The sequence below is a fragment of the Mytilus californianus genome, unplaced genomic scaffold (genome assembly GCF_021869535.1).
Source record: "Mytilus californianus isolate M0D057914Y unplaced genomic scaffold, xbMytCali1.0.p SCAF_2, whole genome shotgun sequence".
NCBI lineage: Eukaryota > Metazoa > Mollusca > Bivalvia > Mytilida > Mytilidae > Mytilus > Mytilus californianus.
Genome location: NW_026262668.1, coordinates 64,925,119 through 64,944,121, shown reverse-complemented (window position 1 = coordinate 64,944,121; position 19,003 = coordinate 64,925,119). Strand labels below are relative to the sequence as shown.

The 19,003-nt window shown below is 32.3% G+C and overlaps 1 protein-coding gene across 3 annotated transcripts in view; it reads right to left on the bottom strand.

Moving 5' to 3' along the window:
* Positions 1 to 17,993, bottom strand: part of LOC127730251 (sodium- and chloride-dependent glycine transporter 1-like) — a 32,042-nt gene extending 14,049 nt beyond the window's left edge. Inside the window, exons 1-7 of one of the 3 annotated variants that reach the window (XM_052238556.1) lie at positions 17,853 to 17,993; positions 16,020 to 16,188; positions 13,489 to 13,620; positions 8,559 to 8,823; positions 7,275 to 7,407; positions 5,043 to 5,177; positions 4,198 to 4,301 (exon numbers count right to left, since the gene is read on the bottom strand). In XM_052238556.1, the coding sequence (XP_052094516.1) occupies positions 4,198 to 4,301; positions 5,043 to 5,177; positions 7,275 to 7,407; positions 8,559 to 8,823; positions 13,489 to 13,620; positions 16,020 to 16,176 (926 nt within the window). In that variant the 5' untranslated portion in view covers positions 16,177 to 16,188; positions 17,853 to 17,993. Of the gene's footprint in view, positions 1 to 4,197; positions 4,302 to 5,042; positions 5,178 to 7,274; positions 7,408 to 8,558; positions 8,824 to 13,488; positions 13,621 to 16,019; positions 16,261 to 16,609; positions 16,642 to 17,852 lie in introns of those variants that run through there. The other 2 variants (XM_052238558.1, XM_052238557.1) reach the window with 2 other exon arrangements.
* Between the last annotated feature and the right edge of the window lie 1,010 nt (positions 17,994 to 19,003).

The window sequence follows — 19,003 nt, the reverse complement described above, 5'->3', positions numbered from 1 at the left end:
TGGAGCACTTTTTGTACTCAACTGAACTGATTTTTACTCGACCATTCTGAAATGACTCTTTTAAATGGTTAAGAACTGATCGAGTACAGATTAATTACAAGTTCAGACTGTTTAGTAAGCTTCAGACTAGAATCGAGTACTAGTACATGTAATATCGAGTAAAATATAAATCAATTCAGAATGGTCGAGTACAAATACTTCAGATTTTTACTGGTTTGCAGTTAATTCTTTAGAAAAGTTTTAAACCTAAAATATCGGAAACATTACATGCACTACAAATCCCTTAGAAAAGTTTGGCACCTAAGTTGATTCATATACTCAATTGGCAACGTCGTTTTTCACACAGATTTTCATGTATAATAGATGCAAATAGTTCGTGGAATCTTACATTACCTTTACTTTCAATATTGAAAAACGTAAGCAAATCCTACAATTGTTGTTTAAACAGTATTTGTTTTGAAACTAGTAGAAAACTAATAACTTTTGATAAACATGTGGCGAATCAATTACATAATAAATGTGTTGTGTACAAGTTGTAATTTCGTTTGTACAAATCATTATAAGTACAGGGTTTTGTACAAGTTATCAGTAGTTTGGCACAAACATCCTTTCGCCATATGCTGCAAATTTATCTTAAGAATAAACCAGCTAAATGTTTTACTGAAAAAATATATATGTCAACCTTACGTTAAGCCCTGTCCTCTTTGTCCAAAAACTATAAATGAGGATTGGTTTAGATTCTATATTTATTTTTTCACTATCACCAAATTATATGTCAAAAAATATTTTTAGGGTTCTTATATAAACTTTGTATTAGTAAAATGTATAATAGAAATAAAAAGATGTGGTATGAGTGCCAATGAGACAACTCTCCATCCAAGTCACAATGTGTAAAAAGTAAACAATTATAGTGCAAAGTACGGCCTTCAACACGGAGCCTTGGCTCACACCGAAAAGCAAGCTATAAAGGGCCCCAAAGTGACTAGTGTAAAATAATTCAAACAGGAAAACCAACGGTCTAATCTATATAAATAAACTGTTATCACAAAGATATGTCTCGCCTTTTTGTAATTTTGATAATGCAAATGTTAAAATTAAAATAGCAATACTTAAACATGAAAGTTATGCAAATATTCAAAGTCAATGAACCATGACTGAAGGTACTTGGCTAAAAAATCTCCATGGAAATGAGATGTGCCAATGCTAATACAATTGCATACCAAATACCATTGACTTATTATAAGTCGAGCCCTTTAAACGAACCTAAACACAAACATTAACTTGTAAGCTATGTAAATGTTTCAAAGTTAATGAACCATGACTGAGGGGGTGGGGCTATATAATCTCCATGGAAACGATACTTGCAAATGCCAATAAATTTGCAAACCAAATATCATTGACTTGAAATTAGCAGTTCATCTTAAACGGATCTAATCACAAACTAATGCATGCCGTAAACTAAGCAAAAGTTTCAAAGTGAATAGACCTTGACTGAGGGGGTGGGGCCAAATATTCTCCATGGAAATGAGATATGCTAATGCTTATACAACTGAATACCAGTTAACATTAGCCTACCACTAATGGTTCCCCTTGAACTGACCTAATCACAAACTAATACATGTATACTAAGCAAAATTTTCGAAGTCAATAGACCATGACTAATGGGATGGAGCCAAATATTCTCGATGGACATGAGATGTGCTAATGCTTATACAACTGCATACCAATTATCATTGACCTACCACTAACGGTTCCCCTTAAACTGACCTAATCACAAACTAATACATGAAAACTAAGCAAAAGTTTCAAAGTCAGTAGACCTTGACTGAGGGGGCAGGGCCAAATAATCTCCATGGAAATGAGATGTGCCAATGCTAATACAACTGCATACCAAATATCATTGACCTACCACTAGTTGTTCACCATGAACTAGACCTAATCACAAACTAATACATGTAAACTAAGCAAAGTTTCAAAGTCAATAGACCTTAACTGAGGGGGCGGGGCCAAATAATCTCCATGGTAATGAGATGTGCTAATGCTAATACGACTGCATACCAAATATCATTGACCTACCACTATTGGTTCATCATGAACTAAACCTAATCACAAACTAATACATTGTTGACCCCGCCGCCACCGACGCCAGAAACAGCATACCTATGTCTCGCTTTTTGACTCCGTCAAGGCGAGACAAAAACGAGAAACGAGAAACACTTAAGAACCACATCAACAAACGACAACCACTGAAACAGGTTCCTGACTTAGGACAGGTGCAAACAAATGCAGCGGGTTTAAACTTTTTAACAGGCGCCAACCTTCACCCTAACCTGAAATAGCAGTGTAACATTACAACATAGAAAGACGCACTAGACTGTATAGCATATAGTCATTAGAATATGACAGTGATAAGATAAACCACTGACAGTGTTACTGTGTTATCCAATTATGTTAATTGGTTCACAAAATAGTGATAACTTATACAAAAAATTCTGTACTAATAATAATTATAGTTTGTACAACATTAAAATTTGTACACAACACATATATGACATAAATCAATGGTTTCAAGGAATAAAATAATTCTTGGAGCAAATATTAATTGAATAAATGTTCCCAGAGGCGCCGGGAAACTTCTTTTATTGGAAGGGGAGTAAAAATAGTTAAGCGATATGGAAATAGTTTTAATATCAAAATCTAAGAAATTTCAAACATTCTCGCATTTTTCTAACTATACAACATAATGGATTGTAGGTAATTCAAAGGACAAAACGGTATTTTGAAGTTTCACAAGTTTTGAATAGTTATGCCCCTTTGCACCACCTGTCGCGTCACCTGTGGTTGTTCTTGTGGGCTGTTAACCAATAGCGTAGTTCTGGTTGTTGTTCTTGTGGGCTGTTAACCAATCACGTAGTTCTGGTTGTACCAAAAGAACGTGGTTCATTTTTAAATACCTAAACATATTTGTTTTCTATGTTCTCTTACACTAGGTTCGACCAAAGGTGTCGTTTCTGGTTTTGTTAATCAAAGTACTAATTTTTTTTTTTAACTTTTGATTATCTTTGCTATAATAGAATTTAAGTTTGTTACCTGGAATACTCAGTACCTTGACTACTCAGTACATACTTAGTAATCATCTTTACCATGCCTGTATACCGGACTGTTTAACCAAATAAAAACGTATATTTTATTAATAAACTATTTTCCAAAAAACATGACTTGTTTGTGAAGAAGTGCATTGATGTTATATTCGAAATATAGCATGATAATGATTGTATTTCAAACTGATATGATTGGTCAACTTTAGATCTATTTTTTCAAAGTTTTCGTTTGAACTGAAGGATTACTGAGGATTTTTGTTTAATACTTCTCAGAATTTAACTTCTTTTTAAAACAATTTTTAATTCAAATTCGTCTTTTTTTTAAACAAATAATAAATTTGGGGTAAAAATTTATATAACAACAGATGATAAGAACTTACCTGATTAAAAAAGGTTTTTGAACATTAACTTTTATTTTTTTATGTAGCTAATCTATCAATTTCGTTGTTAAGAATTAACTAAAAGTAATACAAAAAAAAAGGTTGTATCGAAAATAATCAAAATGTACTTTGACTTTATTGAATCAAATTGAATTATAATGTTGATCTATTTCAGAATAATATCTGGCTTTAAAAAAAAATTTAAGGACAGAGAAATTTAAGTCTTTTGCCAATAAAATTCCAATACTATTGGGATAAGAATTTACATTTTGTAGTAGTAGAAGTAAATACTTGTATGTTACTCTCTATAAATATTATGTATGTGTAGTGAATTAAAGCACAAATATGTTAAAGAAAATAGGTAAATTGGGGGTGACAAAAAATACAGATTTTCAATTTTTAATATGCAAATGAGAAGTTTAAAAGATAATGAATGATTGAATTTAGAAAAGTAAGGCGTTTGATTTGTACACGCTAATAAATCAAATGAAAATTTACAATTTCTCATTAAATTACAAATTTGATAAACATTGAAAAACCAACTTTTGTTTTGATACCATATAATGGTGGTTTAAAGTTCATGTTTCATTGATTTGGCAGTTTTCATCAAGATATCATATAAGATTTAAGTTTTTTTTTTCAATTTTGAAGTGAACATATTTGTGCTATTTTTATACATCCAACTAATGACATTTCTTAAATGAGAGGCTACTTACCGAAGACAGTTATTGTTAAATTTATTAAAACTTGCCATAGTGAATAGTGGTCCCCATCCAGGCCCAAGGGAGTAAAATACTTGAATTACAGCTTCTAGCCAAACCTAAAGATAAAACAAATAATATGCAAATACCAATGAAATTGATCTAAAATCTAGGCACACGATGTAAAATGAATTCTCCTTAAAGGAGGCACTCAATTTACAAGCGATGTTATTAGAAGAGCAATCGGCAATCCTCGGGTGAATCCGCTACTCTCCTTCTTTGAAGGTACGGAATCGACCGAGTTGTGACGAATCATTAGAAGAGCATAAAGAACCATTTTACATTTGCAACTGGTCTTTCATACAGATGGTGTGTTCTGCAAATTGGATAATTTGTAAATAGGATTTAATGGATAGAACAAACCAACTTATTTTGTGCATGTAGTTCTTCAGTACTTTAACTCCGAAGTACTGAAAATGTGTTTAAATAATGTAGTACTGTTTTTTTTTCAAATTATACAAATTAATGTACAAATGTTTAATACAAGCTTTGTACTTTTATCGTTAAGTAGTCTGTATGCACTAATTTAAACTATTTTGTACCGGTTCAGTATATATTCTAAAGTCTTTATTTTTATTGCACTTTCAATTTTATAAAATTGAAATACTAAAGAAGTGTACTAAATACTATTGTGCCTTTAAAACTATGGTACTAAAATAATACAATAGTTTTAATGTACTACACCAGTGATATCTTTTTATGGTATATTTTCAGTACTATGAAGTTGTAGAACTAACAAGGTACATTATTGTTATTATGAAAAAGAAGCGGCGTAGTTGATATGTTACAAAACGATTTACCTGAAGTTCCAATAATTTGCTGAAATCTGGGGAAAGGTAAACTATAATTCCGTTTATTGACCCATCAAGTGTTATTCCTCGGATAAGTATAACAGTAAGTAAAATGTATGGTATTGTAGCTGTCACATACACTACCTGAAAGTAAAACACATAATAATGTAGTCTTTTTCTTATTATTCTTGTGCCCCTCTTAATTAGAAATAAGAATATGTGGTATGAGTGCCAATGAGACAACTCTCCATCAAAGTCACAATATGTAAAAAGTAAACAATTATAGGTCAAAGTAAGGCCTTTAACGCGGAGCCTTGGATCACACCGAACAGCAAGCTATAAAGGACCCCAAAATAACTAGTGTAAAACAATTACCACATCAACAAACCAACGGTCAAGCCATCAAGCCTCTCCCCCCCCCCCCCCCCCCCCCCCCCCCCCCCCCCCCCCAACACACACACACACACACACAAAACTTGTTTTAACCAATTTACCCCTCTAAATATAAAAATAAGGAGATGTGGAATGGTTGCCAGTGAGACAACTGTCCACCAAAGTTCAAATGACGTAGACATAAGCAAGTATTGGTCACCGCATTGTCTTACACAATAAGTTAAACTAATACCGTAGAGTCGGCAATAAAAAAAACCCGACACGACAAAAGGTGAAACAATTCAAACAAGAAGAAAAAAACGCCTTGTATTTTGAAAAAAGAACAATAAATGAAAAAGAAATATGACATACAGCAACCAACGACAACCATTGAATTAGAGACTCCTTACTAAGGGACAGACACTTATAGAATGTGGCGGTGTTAAGAATAATTTTGAGCACTCAACCCTCCCATAACATGGGACAGTGGTGAAACAACACAATATAAGAACAAAATGTAAAAATCAGTTGAGAATGGCTCGACTTACCAGATATGCACAAAGCATAAAAACAGCTCAACTAATTGACAAAAGATACAAAGCACCGATATAACAGTACTCGCGGTTGCTAAAAGCTAGTTCAAAGCAAATTATAACTAATTAACAAATCCTGCTCTCCCAGGCAAAAAATATATAATTCAGTACAAATACAAAGTATTTAATGTAAAGACATCATAAACAATCTGAGAAAAGCATGACTTTATGCAATGCCAAAATATAAGTACATATCATCGACAGAATGTTTCATAAATGTAAAGCAATATATTTAGTTATGTCTAACAAAACCAATGGCAGTAACGGTAAAAACAATACTAGTAATTAAAGATCTTGATATAGAGTTAAATTGATAACCGTACAGATTAATTTATTCTTGGGATCAAGAGTTTACATAGATTGTAACTAAAATTACGGGCTCTATAAACAACATCACGGTAAAAATTAGGATGTGTTATCCAGTTTGTAATAAGATTTCTACAGTAAAGCTATAGACACGGGCACAGTGAACGAATTGGAAACAAACACACCATAGGAGAGGGCTAAAGTAAGATTATTGTCTAAAAAAGGAAAATGTACACAAGGGAACGAGAAATCGTTTTTTTTTTTTTTTTTTTTTTTTCCGTAATTTTATTTCATAAAGTTTCCTGTGTGAAACAGAAATTACCTAATCTAGGAAAGGACAATTATTATTGTCAAAAGTAGATTTATCTAAAGCCAATTCCCTTGTGTAAAACGCAGTATAATTAAAGAATTTTTGTTTATCTAAAGCATAACTATCGTCAAGTTATCGGTAAGTGTTGGTTTATACAATTTATCAATTGAATTGAATTTATAAGGATCTTTACTGGGTTTGGCCATACACTGTGACTCATGAAAATACACGGAAAAAGGTCTTCTATAATATTAAAAAGGGTGCAATTAGTGCCTATATGATCAATCTATCGATAAACGTTATTACCGAAACGTACATTGATGTTGTCAAGCAGAAAAATTTAATAGGTCAAGACTTATTTATTGGACGCTAAATTAAAGGGGTATCGATAATGCGTTAATTTACTTTTTTTCCATCTTTTATTGCATTAGTTTGTTAATGTTTCTTGCCATATGAGGAGGTGGAATAGTTGTTAATTTTGTATTTTTATCAATGGGACGAAATGGTAAAATGACAAAATTATATTTACTAGGTCGTTTATGACGATGTCAAATTTTCGATTTTTAAACCGCAAGTTATTGTTTATTTTTAATATAATTATAACAATCCTATTGATTTAGATATTTTTTATCACTTTCTTCGTAAATGATATGCACTCACTTTTCCAAGAGATTTAACACCTTTAATGATGCATAAACCAACAACCACCCATGCTGCTAATAAACACAGCATCAGCTTCCAATTAATAGTACCAATTTCTTCGATTCCTGAAGTCATACCCAGTACACTTTCTCTGTAAAAAAATTAGTTGTTTTGAAAGTTCTATCTAAACGATTATTTTAAGGAAAAATGCTATGTTTAATAAACAGTGTGTACCTCTATTTTGTTTTTTGATCCGTATTATTTTTGGGGTTTTCTCTTGGCAAATAATGGCCTTCGTCATTGCTTTGTCATTGGGTACCAAGTTTGTATACGCAACTTCTCTAATACTCCTTTTCAATATTTATTGAAACTTTCAAGAATCTTAACCATGTAATGCCATTGTGCATATTTTCTTTTGTTTCTTGATAAGTTACCCATTTTAATGTCTTTGGTTTTACCTGTCCACATATCGAACCCATGACCTGAAGAATTCGAGGCGAGCACGCTATCATAAGACCTCATAAGCTTCGGAGAATAAAGGAGTGTATAAACAGGACCACAAACCAATGAAATACTATATAGAAATATAACCTAAATGCATCAAAAGGAAGGTGCAAGAAGGTTTCCAGTCATAAAATTACGAACCTTATACACACTTAGTCAATACTTGGTTTTAAGTAGCACAATCAAGAAATACATTTTCGAAATGTCATTTATCTTAAATCTTTCATTTGATGATGAGGAGGAGGAGGAGGACCATGATGACGATGAAGACGACGACGTACGACAATGATGATGATGAACGTCCAGAGGCATATTTTATATGTATTTCAGGACGATAGTATGTTAATGTGATATGAATATTATCCCTGCTTTGTACTAGACCAACAGCTAAGCCTATAACTTTTAATGTGCTAGTTAAATTGCATACTGACTGCAGAGTGACATATCACCCTAGCAGGAAACAGTTTTTGCTGTTACACTTAACGGCGAACTTCACTCGGCAGCAAATAAAAATAAGTCTTTGGTTCGCCTTGGCCGGGAATCAAACCCACGATATCCCGCACTCGAAGCAGGTATAATACCACAAACCAACTATGTGGTCTGCATTTCATTAAGTTGAAGTTGACTTGTTAGACAAATGTATGTAAAACAGATAACAGTAAGCACAATGCTTCTGAAGTTAACTGACTATGTTACTAATCTTTGGCGAATTTCCAAATTAGGCTACCAAAACGACATACTAGTTTTAATTGGTGAGTTAAACTTTTCCGAATAGCATCTCATTTGATCAACACTTACTGCCAAAATTCTTCTTGAGCCGTTATCCAATTCTGAGTGCTATTCATCAACACCACAGTTGAATTAATGCCCTGTGAGACATGGGTTGTCAGATTTAAAGTACTGCGGTCGTCTGTACAATATTGACTATTCCATTCATTAGTACAGGTCGTCCATGGTAGAGGCACGGCAAACGAACTAGCTATGTAATACAGTGACCATGCCATAATGACATTGTAGTAAATACAGAAAATGGTCATTGATATGATCATACCTACTCCAACTCCTGCAAAATGAAATAAAATGCTTCATATAAAATTATGAAATTTGCACACTCGGATGGAAAGGCAATATTTACATTCCTACACAAAACTATGCCATTTAAGTACAAATTACATGGAAATGAAACTTCAATTCATGTACATTTAACTTTCAAGGTTTCACCTTCTATGAATGAAATAGTCATCAACCCAACACTATTACAGACTTTTTTTGTCAAATTTCTGCTTAATTTATTTACAACTTTCTTTTTTTTTTACCTTGGGAACAATTTAGAGCTTGTGATATTTACGTGTTTAGGTAACTGCCTATTGTAGGACACTGAATGTTGACATCTAGATGTGTTTAGGTAACTGCCTATTGTAGGACACTGAATGTTGTCATATAAACGTGTTTAGGTAACTGCCTATTGTAGAACACTGAATGTTGACATCTAGATGTGTTTTGTTTATTTGTGACGTTGTATTACTGTCTCATTGATGCACACCTCACTAACGGAATAAATAAGAATAGATTTACAGTATTTGCAGTATCTTCACTGACCTTTATGGAATATCTGTATCCCAGATGACGACGAATATGTTCTAATTGTCCTCGAATGTGACCTACCGAATTAGACTTATAACCGGGGTTTTACTTACACGGGCAACTCGATGGGTGTCACATGTGGAGCAGAATCTACTTACCCTTCCGGAGCTCATGGGATCACCCCCTGGTTATTTGTAGGGTTCTTTAGTTTTTCTATGTTTTGTTTTGTATACTGTTGTTAGTATTTTGGTCGTTTTTCGTTTTTTGCCAAGTTGTTGTCATTTTATTTTCGACTTATGAGTGTGAATGGCCTTTTGTTATCTTTCGCCTCTCTTTCGTGTATATTCATATCAAAATCTCCCCTAGTAATATATGATTACATTTACAAACAGAAACAGTTAGCTTTCTGGAATCAACACCTTTATAATTATGTCATTTATGTTTGTGTTGTTGTGATCCTGTTTTATTTGCGAATACTCCAAATCTCCTTTCAATCATACCAAAGTTTCAACTCGTTTTATTGGCATAAACTCCAAATCTCCTTTCAATCATACCAAAGTTTCAACTCGTTTTATTGTCATAAACTCCAAATCTCCTTTCAATCGTACCAAAGTTTCAACTCGTTTCATTGGCATAAACTCCAAATCTCCTTTCAATCACACCAAAGTTTCAACTCGTTTCATTGGCATAAACTCCAAATCTCCTTTCAATCACACCAAAGTTTCAACTCGTTTCATTGGCATAAACTCCAAATCTCCTTTCAATCATACCAAAGTTTCAACTCAATTCATTGGCATAAACTCCAAATCTCCTTTCAATCATACCAAAGTTTCAACTCGTTTCATTGGCATAAACTCCAAATCTCCTTTCAATCATACCAAAGTTTCAACTCGTTCCATTGGCATAAACTCCAAATCTCCTTTCAATCATACCAAAGTTTCAACTCTTTTCATTGGCATAAACTCCAAATCTTCTTTCAATCATACCAAAGTTTCAACTCGTTTCATTGGCATAAACTCCAAATCTCCTTTCAATCATACCAAAGTTTCAACTCGTTTCATTGGCATAAACTTCAAATCTCCTTCCAATAATACCAAAGACTCAACCTGTTTCATTAACGTATACTCCAAATCTCCTTTTCAATCATTCAACAGTTTTATGTTGTTTCATTGACGTAAACTACATATCTCCCTTCAATCAATTCAAAGTATTGACTTGTTTCAATGACGTTTAATCTAAATCTCCCTTCAATCCTACCAAAGTCATAAATTATTTCTTGGACTTTTCTTTCAAATCTTCTTTCAATCCTACCAAAGTCTTAAATTGTTTCAAAGACGTTTACTCTAAATCTCCTTTCAATCCTACCAAAGTCAAATTGTTTCAAAGATGTTTCTCTAAATCTCCTTTCAATCCTACCAAAGTCTTAAATTGTTTCAAAGACGTTTACTCTAATTCTCCTTTCAATCCTACCAAAGTCTTAAATTGTTTCAAAGACGTTTACTCTGAATATCCTTTCAATCCTACCAAAGTCTTAGATTGTTTCAAAGACGTTTACTCTAAATCTCCTTTCAACAATGACGTTTACTCTAAATCTCCTTTCAATCCTACCAAAGTCTTAAATTGTTTCAATGACGTTTACTCTAAATTTCCTTTCAATCCTACCCAAGTCTTAAATTTTTTCAAAGACGTTTACTCTAAATCTCCTTTCAATCCTACCCAAGTCTTAAATTGTTTCAATGACGTTTACTCTATTTCCTTTCAATCATACCAGTCTGAAATTTTTCGTTGACGTAAATTACAAATCTCCTTTCAATCATTCCAAAGTCTCAACTTGTTTCATTAACGTATACTCTAAATCATCTTTCAATCATTGCCAAGTTGTTGTCAATTTATTTTCGACTTATGAGTGTGAATGTCCTTTTGTTATCTTTCGCCTCTCTTTCATGTATATATTTGAGCCGTTATCCAATTCTGAGTGCTGTTCATAAATACCACAGTTGACTCAATTAAGACTCAACTTTTTTCAATACTCTAAATCTCCTTTCAACCTTGCCAAAATTTCAACTTGTTTCATTGACAAATACTTTAAATCTCATTTCAATCTTAGATTAGTTACACTTTCTGAGGATGATTTATAAATGCCGATGAAGTTAATTTTATAAAAGCGTTTCTGACACATATAAATCATAAAGCGTTATTTTTCGTTTATTCTAATTGCATGTAACTTTACAGGAATGGCTTTCTATGTTGAGACACAACTCTTTATACAATGTATGTGCAATAGTTGTCTTAGTTCTATGTACATACTATTTTCGAACTACTCAGAAAATAATATAATATATACATACGTCCTTACATGAGTACATGTGTATTTACAAAGATGCACGAAGTAAATTATCAGATAAGCAGGTAATGGAAGGTAAGAAGTGTCGTAAATATTTACGTTTCAACTTACTTATAATATGATAAGATGTATATACAAAAGTAAATAATAAAAAAAAAGGAAATGTGGTTTGATTGCCAATGAGACAACTATCCACCAGAGTTCAAAGCAATTATAGATCACCTTCAATATTTTCAGAGAATGACAAATGTAAAAGTCAGAAAATATTATAAAGTCATATAGTATGAAACTTAAAATACAAGAATGAAGATAAAAGAACAGAGTTCCAATGTCCCCCGCGTTGCACATATTTTATATTTCCAAGGGGCCTAACTCTTTAAAAAAAAAAGTCGATCGGCCACCATTAAAGAACTTGTCCGAGATATTGCTGATATTAACCTATAGTATAAGTTTTATAAAAAATCTGGCAAGAATTGTAACCGTTAAAGCGCTAACGAGGCCATTTTCCATAAATTTAATATTTCCAAGGGGCATTACTCTTTTAAAAAAATTCGATCGGCCACAATTATAAAACTTGTCCGAGTTATTGCTGATATTAACCTGTAGTATAAATTTTATAAAAATCTGGCAAGAATTGTACCCGTGAGAGCGTTAACAAGGCCATTTTCCATAAATTTAATATTTCCAAGGGGCATAACTCTTTTAAAAAAAGTCGATCGGCCACCATTATAGAACTTGTCCGAGATATTGCTGATATTAACCTATAGTACACAAATGTATAAGTTTCATAAAAATTTGGCAAGAATTGTACCCGTGAGAGCGCAACGAGACCATTTTCCATAAAAACAAGACCGGACGGACGCCCTGTATTTCCATGTCTCCCGCAACAGTTACGCGGGGGACAAAAAGGCTCTAAAATTCATTTATTTACTTTGCATGTGGTGTGTAAATAATGCATTATATTTTGGTGCTTTGTGTCTATATGATGAGTCAAGCCATTTCCAACCGAGTTTTACAGTTTGTTCTTATGTTATGCCGTTACACAACTGTCCCATGTTAGGGGAGGGTTGAGTGCTAACAAACATATCTAACCGCGCTACATTCTTTATGTGCCTATCCCAAGTCAGGAGCATGTTATTCGGTGGTTATCGTTGATTGCTGTCTGTCATATTTGGTTTTCATTTATTGTTTTGTCATAGATAACGCCGTTGGTTTTCTCGTTTGAATTGTTCCGCATTTTGTCATGGTAGTGCCTTTTATGGCTGCCTGTATTGTATGTAGTTTGCTCATTGTTGATGATTGTATGGTGACCTATAGTAATGTTGCTTTCATCCATGTCATTTGGACTTTGTGGATAGTTGTCTCATTGGTTACCATACCACATCTTCTTATTCTATAATGACTATTTACTTAATGTTTTTGTTTTATTTTCAATATGAAGAATTCTTTTAAAAACAATATTTTCATCTTCAATTGTGTTTTGAACTTGCCTTGTTTAAATAAAATTTTCATTTTGACAAGTGGCCATTGCTCAAATTAAAAACAATCAGTCGTAAATATACAAAATACAAGTTTACAGAGAAAATTGTGTGTGCCTGTATGAGTGCTAATTTTTGTTAAACCATTGGTGTTATGTGGGACTGTGGAGGCGTTCTGTCTACTATGTTTCACGTGATTTGAATAACATTCCAGCTGTACAGTAAAAGTCCTATTGTCGCCGCTAGAACATTTTCCTATTTTGTATAAGAAGCTATTAATATCTGATATGATAAAGTAAGAAAAAAAGGCTCGTAATCTTACCTTTGAAAATCGGACAGACCTCCCATACATGAAGTGTACCTTGTCCAGTAAACTGTCCAACTGCTGTTTCAAGGAAGAACAAAGGGATTCCACAGAACACCAGACAGATGAAAAAGGGTATCAAAAACGCACCTTAAAAGAAAAAGAAATGTTATGACTACTTTGTATCTATTTTCATATTTTCAGTTATAGATCGAGTTATACATGTATGGTCACTTACATTTTCAGTTAAAAATTGGTAATACATGTACCGACACGTACAATTTCAGCTAAAGATCGAGTAATACATGTATCGCCACTTACATTTTCAGTTAAAGATCGAGTTATACATGTATCGCCACTTACATTTCAGTTAAAGATCGAGTTATACATGTATCGCCACTTACATTTTCAGCTAAAGATCGAGTAATACATGTATCGCCACTTACATTTTCAGCTAAAGATCGAGTAATACATGTATCGCCACTTACATTTTCAGCTAAAGATCGAGTAATACATGTATCGCCACTTACATTTTCAGTTAAAGATCGAGTTATACATGTATCGCCACTTACATTTTCAGTTAAAGATCGAGTTAAACATGTATCGCTACTTACATTTTTAGTTAAAGATCGAGTTATACATCTACCGTCACTTACATTTTCAGCTAAAGATCTAGTTATACACGTATCGCCACTTACATTTTTAAGAAATCTACTAAAAAAAAATTGGACCGGGTGAAAAAGTGACGACTACGCGAGCAATGTTGTGTTGATTTCTGTATTCAATGCAGATAATATAAATGAAACATTCGAAAGGATATGATTACTAAAATATATATGTCAGCTCTAATAAATACCAATTTGCGAAACTTTATAACTAACAAATATGGAAATGTATTGACCAAAATGTACTTAAATTGAATTTACCAATAAAAACAAAGGTTATATGCTTATAATTGATCAATTTTTATATTCTTCTAAAGATAGACTGTGATGATTAATCAGGTCTTTTGGAAATTAACAAAGTCAGTACATTTTTAATCATTAAAGTATTTATACTAGTAATATAACTTGAATATCAGATCCATCTATAAAAGATAAAACTCAAGGTTGAATCTTTCACTTGCAAAATATGGATATATTATTTCTTTTTCAGGAAAACAAACTATGCAGGGTAAAAATAAGTTTTAAAAAATTGAGATTAGGATAAAAAAAAGAGATTTTATATAATCTTCCAAGCCCTTCCACAGATGAAATGGACATCCAATATTCATTTATAAGAATAGACCTGCTGTATACCCTAATTTGCTTGTATAGCAAATTTCGCTTTTTAATGTATCCCTCTCTCTTTTATTGTCTAATTATGATAATATCAAAACCGTCAAAGGTTCCTACAAATCCCAATTAAAGGACATTCAATAAATTCGGGAATAATTATTAATTCTGTCTTAAACTTTGTTGGGCATGGAATGCTTAAAGTTAGTGTGCGACATTTTAAGCTGAACGTACAGAACATCATGTATGTGATACACCAATGAGAGCCATACCCCGATTGGGTGTACTAGTATCTAATTTAAACCAAGATATTATGGTTTAATGCAAAAGGATAAATTTCAATAATTTAGAAGGGTGTCTTTCAGCAATTTGATCTTTTTTTACAGTACAGCATGATAAATGTAGGATATCTAGCTATATTTAATAAAACCTTTGTGTAGATCGTAACACAATAATGCAATTAAATAAAAGTGAATATCTTGCAATTATCTTGGTTTATCTTGATATGTATCTTCTTTATGGATTTATGAGATTTTAACATCGGTACACTATTGTTGACCCTAATTCATCTTAATACTAGGTCAAATACTTGAAAGGCACACACATTACAAAAATATACTCTTAGCTATGTCTTATTTATGTCCCATCTTAGACATGCGATTTGCGGATAAAGAACCAGAATTTACTTTAGTATGTCACATACCACCTTTATCTGATGCATATCCTGTCAAAATGTTACTACTCGACTAGACGGCATACCGAACGTATATGATCTACATAGACTTATGCAAAGATAAGAAAAATAACGAGGACTAAGAAAGATGTATTCTTTATTATAATTTAGAGGAGATTCTTCGTATGAATGAACACAATTTTTTTCTTATATACCCTAATGAAGCTACTGGGTTTCCACTTTTTCAGTTTCGGAAATAGATTGATTAGACAAATAAGTGAAATTCCAGACATTTTTTTGTAAAATCTGAAATAATTTTCTTTGAATTAAAATTGGACAATGCATGTCTTCCAAAGGGTTCTGAAAATTGCCCATATTAATGAGGGTCTGGATGGGGTTTACAGAATAGAAAATAATTGGCACAAAGTGCAAAATGAGGACAAAAATATAAAGAATAATGGGGAGCTAAAATATAAAACATGGGGAATAATTAATAAAATTTATAAAGAACAGAGAAAAATGGATAAACAATTGAAGAAAACAGAATTGAAGGACCCTCAGCCAGACCCTTAAACTGTAGAAATAACATATATTACACTTACCTCCACCATTCCTAAGACAAATATAAGGAAAACGCCACAGGTTTCCTAAGCCTACTATGTAACCCAGAACGGATAAAAGGTATTCAATCTTCCTCGACCACACTCCCCTCTCTATAACTTCATTCTCAGACACAGAACTTTCACTGTCTTTCGTCATTTTGTTTTTTCCCTGTAATAAACCAGATTCTCTTTTAGACAGTTTCGCCGAGAAGTGATTTGATTCCCGCTTAACAACCGGCGTGCGATTAACACTGATAAAAATGTATAAACGTAAACAAAGACTCGATTTAGACATGCATTTGTTATTTTGGTTATAGTTATGTAATTAAATACGTTCAAAATAATATGTAAAGCTTTAAGCGCAATTTAGCATGATTTTATTTTAATTACACCGATACATTCTTTAAAGTAGTTGATACAATGTAATTATGAAAAATTTATTTATTAAAATATCAATGGAGAACAAAATCTGGTAAGAAAAGAACTTTTAATGAAGTTGCATAACACAATTTCTCTGATGCTGCAACATTACATATCCCATTTTACAACTTTATTAAAAATTCTTGTTTTTATTTCGAATTTTGACTTACATGAATCTTTAACCTTTGGTAATTTGTAATAAGTTCGGCTGCACTGATAAATACTCGATACTTGCGCAAGCGCAAGCGTGGGTATATATAAAGGACATCGATACTTTCTTTGTTTTGAAGTGTATTTATTTTAATTCTACATTATTGTTTATGTATGTTTAAGTGTTAAATCTAGGTTTTCGGTTTTTGCAATAGCCCACCATTTTAGACGTATTGTCTAATTTGTGCATCTGCATACCATTGTATTTTACAACGGTTATCAGGTTACCACTTCAAGTTCCGTTTGACCGACTAAGCAAAAAGGCTGTAGGGTAGTGCACTCCTTGAACTATGAACAATAAGAAGTATTTCTTAAAGTTGCTATTGAAACATGTCATGATGTTATTCATGTGTTGAACCGTAAAATCCATAGTTTGTGAAATCCAACTATACCAACCGTATGATTTGAGCATTTTACATCTAAGAATTATTTAACTTATTTTATGCACCTTTTCAGTATGTTTTTCTTCTGGATGTTGTAGTCTTTTTGCTTCGACTTATGGTGGTTTGGTTGTCCCCTTTTTATCGTTTCCTCTTTTTTTTTAATATACATGTATTACATTTGAAATTAACCGAACATGTATCACTGTACTCTAAATTATGTAATTTAATGTGAACTTTACATGAATTTGACACGACATTAGAAGTTTAGAATACCAGCAACAAGAGATTAGGTCATTATCTAATATTTTTCATTTTAATGACATGACTAAGCTGGTGAACAAATATTAATGCTGTTTCTATTTTAGTAGAACATAGAGGTAGTTTTTTTCTCTGCGATTATCTGATATCGGGGCCTTTTCGGACCTATCGGAAGATATGATACTATCTTTCAACATATCTTACATCCAAATTATTTCCCAAAGTAAGGTAAAAAAAAAAACAACCTTTAACGTTGTTTACCACCCTACACTTGTGTATGTGTGTGTGTATGTGTGTGTGTGTGTGTGTTTGGGGGGGTTCATACAACCTAGTTTCACCACTGAATATACGACTTTAATTCTTGGTAAATTTTTCCTCTGATTTTAAACTGTCCGAAAAAATTCAAATGCTCTTTACGTTAGATTTTCTAGTAACAGTTTCAAATAATTATAAAATATCATTATTCTTGGTTTTTACGCTGATATTGAACAATATACTAGAATACGTAAAAAGCCAATATTTGTTCCCTAACTAAATTAAATATGCTCAAAAATATTCATACCTCTTTCTTTTATGCTGATTTTTTTAAATCTCAGATATTAAGTACATTAACACAAAAATATGATCATCACACACTGGAGTTCAAAATAAAACTACACTGTTCCGAAATGCAGCAATAAACTTATATTGTAGATCTGTCTGTGTACTCATATGTGACCCGCCACAACATGTTCGGGCTCATGGAGGTAAAATGTCATTGTGAGAAAATAACACAGTAAAATTGTATAGATGTACACACGATTGTTTCTATACTGAATTTAAGTTCTGAATACTTTTTAAGCATTAAATGTAAAATTTGTGTAATTTAAAGCTTTAAACTTAAGCTCAAGAACTAATCATACACGTCAACATGAAGATTGGCAAAACTGTATATTTTACCATTTAAAATCTCTGTATCAAAAAACATGAAATTTTAGTAAATAACTATTGTACCATACATTTTCTAATGAATATTTTGTATATGCAAACATTCTCACTATCAATACAACCTCACCATGTATTCAATATAAAATGTATTGTCAACATAGGAACAGTCAATAATCAATTCAAACTTTATTGTCCTATAAATCAACTTATATGATTTGCGACTAAAACACACAAAACATAGGAATACAGTTATAAAAATGTCATATAGTCTTACCGTTTTAATGGCTTCCATGCAGTATTGTATTTGAATAAGATTTAAAAAAAATTCAAGTAGTTTATTTTATTTGATTTTTTTCTATCTGTACTTCAATGTGGTTTTTCATTTGTTTTGGTATCTTACTTTTTAAAGACAAGGTCATACATGTAGCTATTCAATCCCCTCCATTTTACTGAATAAGACTACTGTGGTTCCTTAAATGAAGTCAAAAGGGTAACCATACTTGCCGTAAGCTGTGGGCGACATGAACTAGGAAGCTAGAACACTAATTATTTAATGACCGTGCGTAATAAGGTTACATTTTTAGTAGAACAGGCAAAGAAAAATTATTTCCAAAATGCTATCTCAAATTGTAAAGATAGTAAATCTATCTGGAAGTATGTCAAAAGTCTAAATCCCAAAAAATTACATAATAATATCACGCATTTGGAATATAAAAATAGTGTAATTCAAAATGATGTTGATATAGCAAATACATTTAATGTGCATTTCACAAATATTGCTGAAGG